This window comes from Ictidomys tridecemlineatus, chromosome 14 (genome assembly GCF_052094955.1).
Source record: "Ictidomys tridecemlineatus isolate mIctTri1 chromosome 14, mIctTri1.hap1, whole genome shotgun sequence".
NCBI classification, from domain to species: domain Eukaryota; kingdom Metazoa; phylum Chordata; class Mammalia; order Rodentia; family Sciuridae; genus Ictidomys; species Ictidomys tridecemlineatus.
Window position 1 is genome coordinate 20,884,435 of NC_135490.1, and position 12,554 is coordinate 20,896,988.

Consider the following 12,554-nt stretch of genomic DNA (forward strand, 5'->3'; position numbering starts at 1 on the left):
TTTTAGTATGGTTTCTGGGGTTCATGTTCTGGGAACTCACAAACTCATTTGCTTTCTTAACTCTCCTTTCAAATGAAATCCAGAGAAATACCTATATGAGGCTACTCTAAACAAAGAAAAAAAAATTAGTCTTCAGTGTCATATTTTCACAAAAGGATGCCAGGTCCAAAGAATTTTGTAAGTGATTAGACTCAGAGAAAATTCTCTTGGTGATAATTAAAAACTAAATGGACACCATGGTCCCAGAGACTTCGATTCTGTTAGTTGCAAATGGCACATTCCTACACATCTCTTTTAAAATAAATCACATGTTAGGACTTGGGGGAAACTTTTTTCTTTTTTTTTTTTTCTTTCTTCTTCTTCTTCTTTTTTTTTTTTAATGTAAAAGCAATCAAATGGTGTTGAGAGTCTGAGGTGTTGGGGGAATAGAAGAAAGAGTGTGAGAAGAAACCTGTGTTAAAACAGCCTGTCGGCCTGTAGCCTTCCACCCCAAGGTCTTGCTTGTTTGGGAAAGGAAAAGTGCAAACCAGCAAGAATAAATTACAGCATAACTACTATTTCTCTCTGCATCTCAGAGGCCAAGGCGGTCTGCTAGAAAGTTTTATAAATATCAAAAATGTGGAAGGCATTAAATCTGTCACTGCTCAGCTGATCAGAAGGGTCAACAAAAATACTGCCTCCTATGATTTTTTTTTAACATGAGGATAAGTTTCCCTTAACAGATATTTTGAGCATAACACATATTACTTTTATATTTTCTTTAGATAAGAATAATAGAAAAAAAATTATATTCAATGTAGGAGGCATTTATTATAAAACATCTTATAAGACATTTTGAGTTTTCGTTCCTTTTAATTTTGTAATCAAAATGATCTTTCCAAGTCTGACAATGTCCCTTATTTCAAGGTTCATAAAATGTGCAAGATGCTTTACAAAGAAAACCTACGGGAATTGTCTAGTCATTAATTTCACGGTCTCAAATGTAGAGTTTCCATGAGTAACATCAACACAGATCTTTTATCAAACAAGCATCTTATTGCATAGCATTCAGCCTTGGGTTTCTGCTTTATTGTTTTAAACATCACCATTTCCTCTCTTAACTCTCTGTCCTTTGACCCCCATTTGGCCTGCAGATGGTTCTGTGAGGGGAGAGAGCTACACAACACGCCTGACATTCAGATCCACTGTGGGGGTGGGGACCTTCACACTCTGACCATACCAGAGGCCTTTGAGGACGACACAGGCCGCTATACCTGTCTGGCTACCAACCCCAGCGGCTCAGACACAACATCTGCAGAGGTATTCATTGAAGGTAAGGAGGGTACACAGGGAAGGAGTGGGAAGGGCCTTAGAGCGTCCTTGTAGAACACCTCGTGTGTGCTTTCCCCATGCAAAAAGCAGAGCTGTGTTGTGCTTCAACCCTCATTTCTCCTGAAAAACTCTATAAATAAACCGTTCTGACACTTAGACCTACATGAACTGTGTCTAACGTCAACATTCAGTCCTTCTCATTTATAACCTTTTATCTACATTCACTTGAATTTACTTAAAACGTACAGTGTCTGACTTACTTTTTTTTCCTTTTTCAAGTAAATGAAGCATGGGAATATAATTGAAATACCATATCAACTGCAGTTAAACTACAATGGAGTTAGGAAATCATTTATGGGATTTTCAAGTGATTGAATATTTTTAAATGTTCTCATTTTTAACTGAGTTCTAGAATTGTGCCTCTTCTGTTACGGCTCCCTTATTCTTGCTAAGTGTACTATGAATGTGGAGTTACTTGGTGAGACTGATTTTGGAAATCAAAGTTGTATTAAAAATTGGTAGCAGAGAATGGACTGTTTCTTTTGTTCTATTCGTTATTTTTTATAAGACCTAACCTCCAGGAAATTGGAACACTTGATATCAATGTATTATAGTTTGTAATATTATTGCATTTTGATCCGTACCAGTAATTTAAAACAGATGTATATTGTGCCCAGTGTTTATACCATGTCTAAATCTATAACTTGGTGAACACCTGGTTGATCAGTTACTTTTTAAAATAGTAGTTCAAATGTAGAAAGAATATTAACAACCTTGAGATCTCTACTAACTTAGTCTTCATATTCTAAGCATACTTTTTAGTTGCAGATGACATAATACCTTTATTTTATTTATTTATTTTTATGTAGTGCTGAGACTCGAACCCTGTGCCTCACACATGCTAGGAAGTGATCAACCACTGACCTACAATCCCAGGCCCCTTAATCTTCATTTTTAAAAAACTGTTAAAAAAAACTGTTTAATAGCACCAAATTTCTTCATTCTTTAAAGTGGAAGAAAACTCCATCAAAAATTGACCCCCAAAAAATTAGTTTCAAAGGTATCTCTTACTGCTGGCTGGAGGTATACACCTTTACTTTTAATAAACGGACGCACTATGTTGTATTTGAAAACAAAGATCTTCAAGCTCTTCAAGGAACTTCATCCTCTTAATAAATAAAAAATAAATAAAAGTGACATCTTATATGCAATAATAAGTAATACTCATGTGATACTTATTGAATGCACACACATACTTGTAAATCATTTAAATTTTGTTGTAATCCTTTGAGGCATAATTATTCTCTTTTTACAAAAAGAAAACTGAGACTGAGAGAGGATAAAGGGACCATTCCAAGTCACATAAGAATTGGAACCTCAGGCTGTCTTACTCCATGGTCCACATTCTTAGTTTCTATAAAAACCACTTCACAAAGGTAGTCTTAAGAATGAAAAGAAAAAAAAATTTTAAAGAATAGGAAAGATATTCTTAACCACTGTATCCTACTGATAGGTATTCAAAGTGCTACATGAATGAAAAAATAAATGATAAGATTTTTAACATTTTGCTAATGAGTTAGCAATAAATTTTCTTCCTGGGTAGGCAATGTAGCAAACTTCTTGAAGTATTTTAGAATGCAGTGAAGGGAACTTAAACTTCCAATTAAAAAACAAAACAAACAAACAAAAAAACCTGTTTGCTAATAGTGATAAGATTTGTCTCCAAATCCAAGTTCACAAACTGCACCTTAAAATGGAATGCTTTATTTGCTTCTAGGATTGCTAGAAATATGGTAAATTTTGATCATACTACTTCTATACTTTAGATATTAAATGAAATCACATTAGATTTTTTCTTCTTTTCTCTCATTTTTTTTTGGGGGGGGGCAGGGGAATACCAGAGATTGGACTCAGGGGCACTCAACCACTGAGCCACATCCCCAGCCCTATTTTGTATTTTTATTTAGAGACAGGGTCTCACTGAGTTGCTTAGCACCTCACCATTGCTGAGGCTGGCTTTGAGCTTGTGATCCTCCTATCTCAGCCTCCCAAGCAGCTGGCATGCCCCAATTGTGTCTGGCAAAATCATTCTGTCTATGAACTCAACTGATTGAGCCACTCCACTCGAGTTCTGTATGCAGTGTAGGTTTCGTGTTCAGGACTTCAATAAAGATGGTGAATTTCTACAAGAGTAGTTTTCCTGGTGATACCACTAAACATCCTTATGCAGCTAACCAGCCATCAAGCATTTGTGACTTTAGATAGCTTGTGTGTGACTTTAGAAAAAATGAAGGGAAGGTTAAAGGAGCTACACATAACAAGAATAAAGACCTATTAAGAGTCATCTTTGTAAGACCAACAAAGTGCTTTAGAAAACTGGCTCATTACCTTGTGAAATGTGGGTAATAACTTTTTTCTAAAGCAAATAATTTTAGTGTATTTTTATCCCTAAGAACAATTACATGCTATAAGAGAGAACCTCAGAAACATTCCTAGGCGCATATCATCACTTAAAGTCAGAAGTATTTATATTTATGAACTTCAGTTCTGCGTTAGTGTCAGGCATGTCACAACGGAGCTGCTTCCTAAGGCACATGGCCATTACTATATCATGCAGTCACTAGGAGGCTATTAGAGGGAAGGACGTTTTCTGTACAATTTTAAATCTCAATGAAACCTCTGAAAGTTTAACACCCTAAAAGCTGAAAATGGTCTAACTTCTGCCATCCTACATATCAAATTTTAGAAGGAAACAAAAAAAATGATAGCTTAAGAAGAATAGCTAGGGCTGGAGTTGTGGCTCAGAGGTAGAGCGCTCGCCTAGCATGTGCAAGGCCCTGGGTTTGATCCTCAGCACCACATAAAAACAAATACAATAAGTCTATTGTGTCCAACTACAACTAAAAAGAAGAATAGCTAGCATCCATTTAGTGTTCAGTAGGAAAATACTGCTCTTAGTTTTTACATGGGTTATCTCATTTGATCCTTACAAAATCACCCAAATCTACAGTTGAAGAAACTGAAGATGAGGGAGGATAAGTAGTGATCAAAATGGCAGTTATGTGTGTGTGCGTACGGGCACACACACACACACACACACACACACACAGGAGTCAAGGATTCAAACCCAAGCAGTCTTTCTCAAGTCTTCCCTCTTTGCTGCTACAAAATAAAATGCAAAGTTACTCATTATCATGGGGGCCACTATGACCCTCACCTTCGTGGGGTTTCAGAACTTAGGATCTGAGAATGCCATTTTTTTCAGGGCACATAACTGAGCACTTTCTGGCCACTGTCAAGTTGCTTCTGTGAGGCAGGCAGTTTCAGCAGGAGGAGCATCTCGGTGAACAAGACAGGTGCCAACACTTCGAAGAAGAGGGCAGGGAAGCCAGCAAACTCATAAATGACTGCAGACATCAGCAAGTCTGTGAGGGAAATGGAGGTGGCTGACAGGACAGGGGGATCAGGAAGGCCACTCTGAAGAAATGACAGTTGATCAAAGACCAAGAAGAAGCCCACAGGGAATACTGGGGAAAGGGGGCTACAGATAGATAGGGGACGGATACAAATGACCTGGATGGGGAAGACCAGAGGGCTGAGGTAGCTGAGGAAATCTAGGGCAGCTGGAGCATCATCAGTCAGGGTATGTGGGACATGGGGCCTTACGGTCACTGCTAGCAATTTGGTCTGCATTGTAAGTCAAATTGCAATACTGGGAATGGACCCAGGGCCTCAAGCATGCTAGGCAAGTGCTCCACCACTGAGCTACCTTCTCATTGTATTTTTAACTGTTGCTTTGACTTATAATCAGGGAGACCCGTTAGAAGCCTCCTGCATCAGGACAGAAGAGCTTCAATGGTGTTGCGGGAGGATGCGGTATAAAAAGGAACAGCTCAGAGGTAGACATCAAAAGCCCTGCAGTGGGTTAGATGTGGGATGAAAAGAATCAGGTATGAATACTCTGTGGATTTCAGCTCTGCCACTTGTATGGACAATGTTGCCAATGGAGAAGAAGATGGGGGGTTAAGGGATTGAGTGCTGTGCTGTGAACATAAATTTGAAATCTGTGTCTGGATAGCCAAACAGATGGGGCAAGTTTGTTAGTCAGACACATGAATATAGCCCAGTACACAGAGCGAGAAAACTCTGGAGCTTCCACACATAGATGGTAACGGTGGGACTGGATGCACTCCCAGACAGATCAGCTAGGGAGAAGAGAGAAGGGTCTGAGCCTGTGATACTGGTAAGCATTGAGGTTCCAAGAAGAGCTGCCAGCAAAAGAGAGTAAGAAAGAAGAGCCCCTGGGGCAGGACAGAGCCAAGGCAGAGTGGTGTGGGGAGTGTGAGGAGGAGCGAGGCAAATAGTGTTAGGAAGGAGGGAGGTGCTGGCCACGTCCACCCCTGCTGAGAGGTCAGTCAGAGGAGGGCAGGGAGGAAACCACTGGATTAGGCAACTGGGAATGTTGTTGATTTTAGCAAGAGGGGCTTGGGAATTCAAAAGAAGACCCAAGGTCAAATACAATGACCTGAGTCAAGTTTGCAAAATATGGAAGTAGCAGATATTAGATACCCAGTGGGAAGGTTTGCTTGACCACCAGCAGAGAAACCGGAAAAGCCAGTAACTAGATACGTATATAGAGTCGCAAAAGATGTTTTTGTTGTTATTGTTGTTACTGTTGTTGTTGTTTTCAGCCAGGAATTTCTAGAATGTGCCTCTATGCTGATGAGAATAGTGCAACAGAGAAAAATATGTTATTTAGGAGAACAAGATGGAAAGCAGAAAGGAAATGGAGTGTGGCCACATGTGTACTGAGAGGGGAGGGGAGTGTCCTTTAGGACTATATGACAGGAGATGGTCTAAAGAGTAGGAAAGATGAACACAAACACATAAAATAAACAGACATCTCAACTTTCCACTCCTCCCTCCTCCTGTGAATGTAAAATGGATTATATAGATTATTACAGTTTTAAGAGCTCCAGAGAGGGTGCCATGGTGGTCCTGAAATATGGGTTGAAGGAAGCTGAATTAAACCAGACCTGTGGATAAGGAAGATTTGGATCCAGTGGCATGGAGGACAAGGAAGCATTAAAAATATAGAGGCTGGACAGGAATGCGGAAGTCTGATGTGGGTGGGCGGATGCTGCTTGACACTTATTTTTAGGTTCTGGGGGTTATAAATGATCAGATAAAATGGTGCTACACCCCTTTAAGTTTGGAAGCATGTTGTGATGTGATGTGGATAATTGCTCCTGCTTCCCAGTAAGGTAAAGCCCAAGAGGCCAGGACCATGCAGTACCTCAACATCTGGCAATGGGTACATGAAGGCTGGGCATAGCTCCCTTTTGCTGGATTTTAAAAACCTGCAAAGGGAACCTGAAGGAGTCTCAGCACACCTTGGGCCCACACATTGTTTAAAAGTAATTTTTTAATAATATTTTACGAAGCGCGTAGTTTCATGCTCTGTGACCTTGAACCCTTACTCAATGGCTCTGTGTTCTGTCTCTTCATCTGTACCTAGAGAAAATGAGATTCTTGTCAGGATTGAATGACTTAATCCCCTACCATGGTACCTGGCACATGATGTAGGAAATTATGACTTTGTTTTGTTTTGTTGGTGGGGCGGGCATTGAACCCAGGGCCCTGACTGTGACCATGGTAAGTGCACATTCTACAATTGTGCACGCTGTACAACTGACGGTCATTGTGAGGATGCTGATCTTTTTCCTGTACGTGTACATATTTCACTTCACGTGTTCTTTTGTACCTTGATTCTTCTTTTTTTTTTTTAATTTAGCCTGTCCTCTCACAAACATCTATCCCTGTCATTAAACATTCCTTTCTCCTGACCAGCAGGTGCAAAGCAGATGACTGGAGGGAGGGACAGAATGAGAGAGGGAGGGGAAGAATCGCCCTGAAGGGAAGGAAGGGAACTTACTGGCACAGAGAGGGATTTGATCTGTCTTCTGCAAGAGCTGCTCTGACACCTGAGATATAAGGTGACATTGAGATTTCACAAGGGCTGGACAGGTACACAAAAACTAACAAATGTATTCTCATTCTGGGTACACAAATTGACTCTACCTTTTACTCTGAAAATCACCTATAAAAAGGTAGCAAGAATTTTTTTTTTTTTTTTTTTGGTGGTGGTGCTAGGTATTGAACCAGGACCTCACACATTCTAGGGACAAATGCCTACCCACTAACAACTAACAACTAAGCAACATCCCTAGCCCACGAATGACTTTTGAAACAGAGGTCATCAGAACACTTTTTTTTTTTTTTTTTTTTTTTGCACCAGGGATTTAACCCAGGTGCACCTTACCACTGAGCCACACCCCCAGCTTCCCAGCCTTTTTTCTTTTTTATTTTGAGACAGCATCTCCCTAAATTGCCGAGGCTGGCCTCAAACTTGCAATCCTCCCTTCTCAGCCTGCAGTCACTGGGATTACAGGCATGCCACTGTTCCTGGCATCAGAAGATTTTTTTTAAATTTTTTTTAATGATTCAAATATTTAGAGTCAGGTGAAAAGTAGCTGCTTGTCTCCCTGACTTCTAGCCACTTAGAGAGTGTCTGGGATCATTCCTGCAGGATGTTAGCCACCCCTCTCCTTCTCCAAAACACTTTTATGATTCCAAGAAAACCTGTCTCTCAGGTTTCCCAGCCTCTCTGATAATCACAGCTTTCCTGGTGGCTCCTCAGGGATTCCCCTGCTGGCTCCCCCACCACCACCACCACCACCACCTCCTGGTCACACTTGAAACTTCCTCCTGGTCTACAGTTTGTGCTGGATGGTCTGTTGTTTGTTTTTTCCCTTTTTATTCTATTACACCCCCAGTTAATCCCGCACAGTTTATTTCACCATCAGCCTTCTCAGTGCCCAGACACGTCAGCCCCAATGTGCCAGCCCTGCCCATGCTGGCCTCTGCTGCTGCCTTACTACATGCCCCCTCTACTTGCATGGTCTGCTCCTGTCCCCAGACAAGCTTTGTGATTCCCTTATTCTATGTGTTCATTCCAACAGAAGCTCCAGGCCAGCCCTGTGCATGAAGCTAAGCACCATGAGGAACACAGACATGCAGAGCACAGGAAAGTCACAGGGCATAGGAAGGTCACAGACCATGAGTTCAAAAACTTGTGTGCAATCCTGTCAACAACACTTTCTAGCCATGTGACCTCATGCAAACTGCCCGACCACGTGGTTCTCAGGTTTCCTCTCTATAAATTGGACATAACTCACTTCTTAGGTTCATTATGAAAATAATTAAATGATATAAAGAAAGCCTGGCGGACTGTCAGGCAAGTAGTAAGTTCTCACAAATTGATAGTTCCCTTCCTAACCCTGCCTCCGTTCTCAGAGAACTAATAGTTTTCTAGCAGGTATGATAAGTGGCATGTATGGTGCAAAGAAGAACACTGGGAACTCAAAGACAGCACAGAAAAATGTCTGGGCTGATCCAGATGTCAAGGCAGAATACCAAGAAAAGACTGGGTAGGCGTAACCGAGGAAAGCAAATACTGCAACTATAGGTACAAAGTAGAGCATGAACAAGGAGGAAAGCCCTCACCTCTCTGGGTCCTGAGGGAGCCCTCCCCTGCATCTGACTTAAAATTGTAACTCCCATCACATCCCCCTCTGCCTACACTCCAGCACCCCCATTTTGCCCATTTTACTTTTGCCCATTTTACTTACCACCATGTCCTGTATTTCATTGTCTCTTCTATTGTCTGTGTCCTCCAAGAGCACACACTCCACAAGGACAGGGATTTGAGTATGTGCCTGCTTCACTGCTATATCCCCTCACCTGTGGAATACACCCCAGTGAGTATGTTTGATGCCCTGCATCAGGATGATATGACTTGGAAATGCAGGAAGAAAATTGGGGTGGAAATCACAAAGGCCAATGAAATGTCAGATTTGGGGAGTTTTAATTTTCTGAGGCTCGTACATCATCTAGTTCTTTAACAGGAAAGGTGTGCTCTAGGAGCATGAATGAATGTGGCAGGGAGAGAAATGGGAAAACGAGATAAGCGTCTATTGCAGTAGTCCAGGAGCCAGGTGAAGAAAGCCCACGGTGGATGGTAGTCATAGAAATAAGTAGGAAGGGACAAAGCAAACATTCCATCCGAGTTACAAAGCATGTCTGTGTTCAACACCAACAAAAGACAAGAGCGTATACCAACAGAGGCACAGGAGGAAATTCTAGACAGCCAGTCAAGAGAATTAAGTGAACTTATGTATTCTGCACATACTGATAGACAAAAGTATCTATGTAGAAGGAGCACTCAGAGTATGAAGCCATTTGCATAAATATGTACATAAATATATGTGTGTTGATACATTTACCTTATCTGAAAAATACAATCCCAACATGTGCCTGATGGTATTTTAGGGAAGTACCCTCAGATCATAACTATTATATTGCTCAATACTGTACTATTTGGTTATTTTTCTATAAGCCTGTGTTATTTTGCAAGATAATTTTAATAACTCAAATGAAATGTATTTTATAAAATAAAATATCAAGAATATACTTTTAACCATTGCACTTACTTTAAGTTTGCCACTCAGAATCTCTTGACATACAATATGTAAATATTAAAATCTGAATGCAGTTTACCGCTAGACTAAAACTCTGATGTGATTCTCTATTCAGGAATAGAAATGATACAATTGAGTCTGGGAGGGCAGGGTCCGAAAATCAGAGGCCCTCTTATCCAAGATTGAAGCTACTGTCATATACTTGAATTTATCCAAGAGTCAGAAACTATCTTCTGATTAATGAATAATAAAGAGATTAATAATCCACACCATGGTAATCTCCTAGGATTAAAGTTTAAAATCATGAGTATTTTCCCACACAGACACACACATTTATTTCTTTGTTTTTAAGCCATGTAAAAGTGTAATTGTGATGGCCAAAGTGATAAAAAAATGAAACTGATAATAAAGCTGGCTTTAAAAGCATACTGCTTTTAAAAAAAAAGAGCTATTTACCATAATTCTTTTTTAAAATGATTTTTTGAAGAGTCCAATAAAATGATATGAATCTGAATCATTCTCTATTTTATTGTGTATTTAGACCAAAACTAAGACTTTGTAGTTTACTGTTTAAAGGTGAGGAACATTACTCTGAAATTATGGATACCACTGAATCTTAACTTTATCCTTATTTTTTAAATGCTTTCCCAGGAGCCAGTTCCACAGATTCTGACAGTGAAAGTTTAGCTTTCAAGTCAAAAGCTGGAGCTATGCCACAGTAAGTACCTATGTTTTCATTGCTCATCTCTGTAACAAGGAATGACAACCAAATTTGGGGACACTTATCCAGGTGTGTTGTGCTTGACTGGGAAAGGTCATCTGACAGTCATTGGAAATCCTGTATTTCAAGTTGGAACGAGGTTTAACTTATAAATTTGCACTCTGAATTCTGCATTTCATTATCAGTGTGCCCAAACCAACCATATACAAGGGTAGTTTTAAAGACAACCATCTAACTTATCAGTTATTCCTACAAAGACATATGGATTATTCAGAAAACATAAAATATCTTAATTATTTGGTAAAAATTACTAGAATTTGGTAAGAAAACCCCATTGATGTTGAGATGTGCTAACAAACGTCTTTATTTGCTAGTAAACACATGTTAGTTACATTCATTCAAAATAATAACTACCCCAGTTTGATTATAGTACATTGTATATGTGCATCAAATTATCACATTGTACCTGGTAAATATGCACAATTCAAACAATAGTGAAATGATATATAAACTTAAGTCTATCCATTCAGCATCAAATAATCCCAGATTCTAAAGGGACCTTATATGATCATGTACTTAACACCTCTCATTTCAGACAAAGAGCTCAAGTTCAATAAAGTGATGTGACTTGCTTGAGGGTGCATGGCCATCTCCTTGACAATGGTAGACCTAGACACTGAGTCATCTTAATCTTTCCCTTACACCTCACTAACACTTATGCACTGAGAAAAGACAAAAAAACGCTCAACAAAATTGGAAACCAGAATGAAGAACAGCTGCTAAATGGAAAATTTGAATTAAATATGGGACCCTAACCTTAAAGATTTTAAATATTTACTTTTAAAGATTAGGCCTCTTCCAAGTATTAGGATTCTCAGGGTTAATACTTTTGAATCTTTCACAAAGATTCTAAATTATTTCACTCAATATCCAGAAGGTACATTCTGTGTTCATGCTGACTACAGCTTTTCAAGCTTGTAAGTTGGGTTTCAATTTCTGAAATAGTGACAGTTGAAGTATACAGAAAGAAACCCAGCTCTTCTGTAGAAATATTTCAAAGAAAAATTCCAGCTAAAACATTCTAACTGGACACCTGCCTTCCCCTGTTTTCCAGAGCTCAAAAGAAAACAACTTCTGTGTCCTTGACAATAGGATCATCATCTCCAAAGACAGGAGTGACTACAGCTGTGATTCAGCCATTGTCTGTCCCAGTTCAACAGGTAATTGTGCCTCAGGCCAGATCCCACAAGGAACTGAATTCATTAGCAAACTGCTTAGTTTTAAGAATATCACTTTGATTCTAACTAGCAGACATCCTAAAAATATTTTCTAAGTGGAAACAGAGCTGGGAGAAAAGAAAATGGTAGGTACTGTTCTTCCTTTAATTCGGGTAAAATTTTTCTTTAATCAAATCCACACCACCAATTAGCCAACACCTGTGTTTGCATTGGAAACTTGATGATATCTGTTTTAGCTATAACTATTGGATTCCTTCACATAAATTTTCTCTTCCAATTAGCCAAATTCATTAGCTCATCTAAAAGACAAGAAAAGTTCCACATACCCACAGAAAGCTTTCCCAGCCCGAGAAGTTAAACAGAAAACAAGAAAAAAAATTAAAATTACTAGCCTTCACCATAGTTTCTCATACTGCTTTTATCTTATTATAAGAGTCCATTATCCAAGAAAGAACAGTAATACAAATTAGCAATGAATGGTAGTGAGTTTACTTTGCAAACCAAAAACATGAAGATTATATATATATATATATATACACACACACACACACACACACATATATAACTGTTAAATCTAAATGTCTCTAAATCACTGCTAGAAGACTATCCTTAAATATAATATTTATGATAATATGGGTGGGTGTCCAGTTGGGGTGCAGGTTCTTGGCTTTGGAAACAAAGAACTGAGCCAAACATGCAGAAGTAACAGGCTGAGCATAGATTTAGTGAAAGAACATTCTATAA

General features: G+C 39.3%; 1 protein-coding gene across 1 annotated transcript in view; it reads left to right on the forward strand.

Moving 5' to 3' along the window:
* The first annotated feature begins 1,152 nt into the window (after positions 1 to 1,152).
* Palld (palladin, cytoskeletal associated protein) overlaps positions 1,153 to 12,554 on the forward strand; it is a 219,135-nt gene continuing 207,733 nt past the window's right edge. The window contains exons 1-3 of the mRNA XM_040293667.2: positions 1,153 to 1,312; positions 10,503 to 10,569; positions 11,687 to 11,792. Coding sequence (XP_040149601.2) covers positions 10,562 to 10,569; positions 11,687 to 11,792 — 114 coding nt within the window. The 5' untranslated portion in view covers positions 1,153 to 1,312; positions 10,503 to 10,561. The remainder of the gene's footprint in view (positions 1,313 to 10,502; positions 10,570 to 11,686; positions 11,793 to 12,554) is intronic.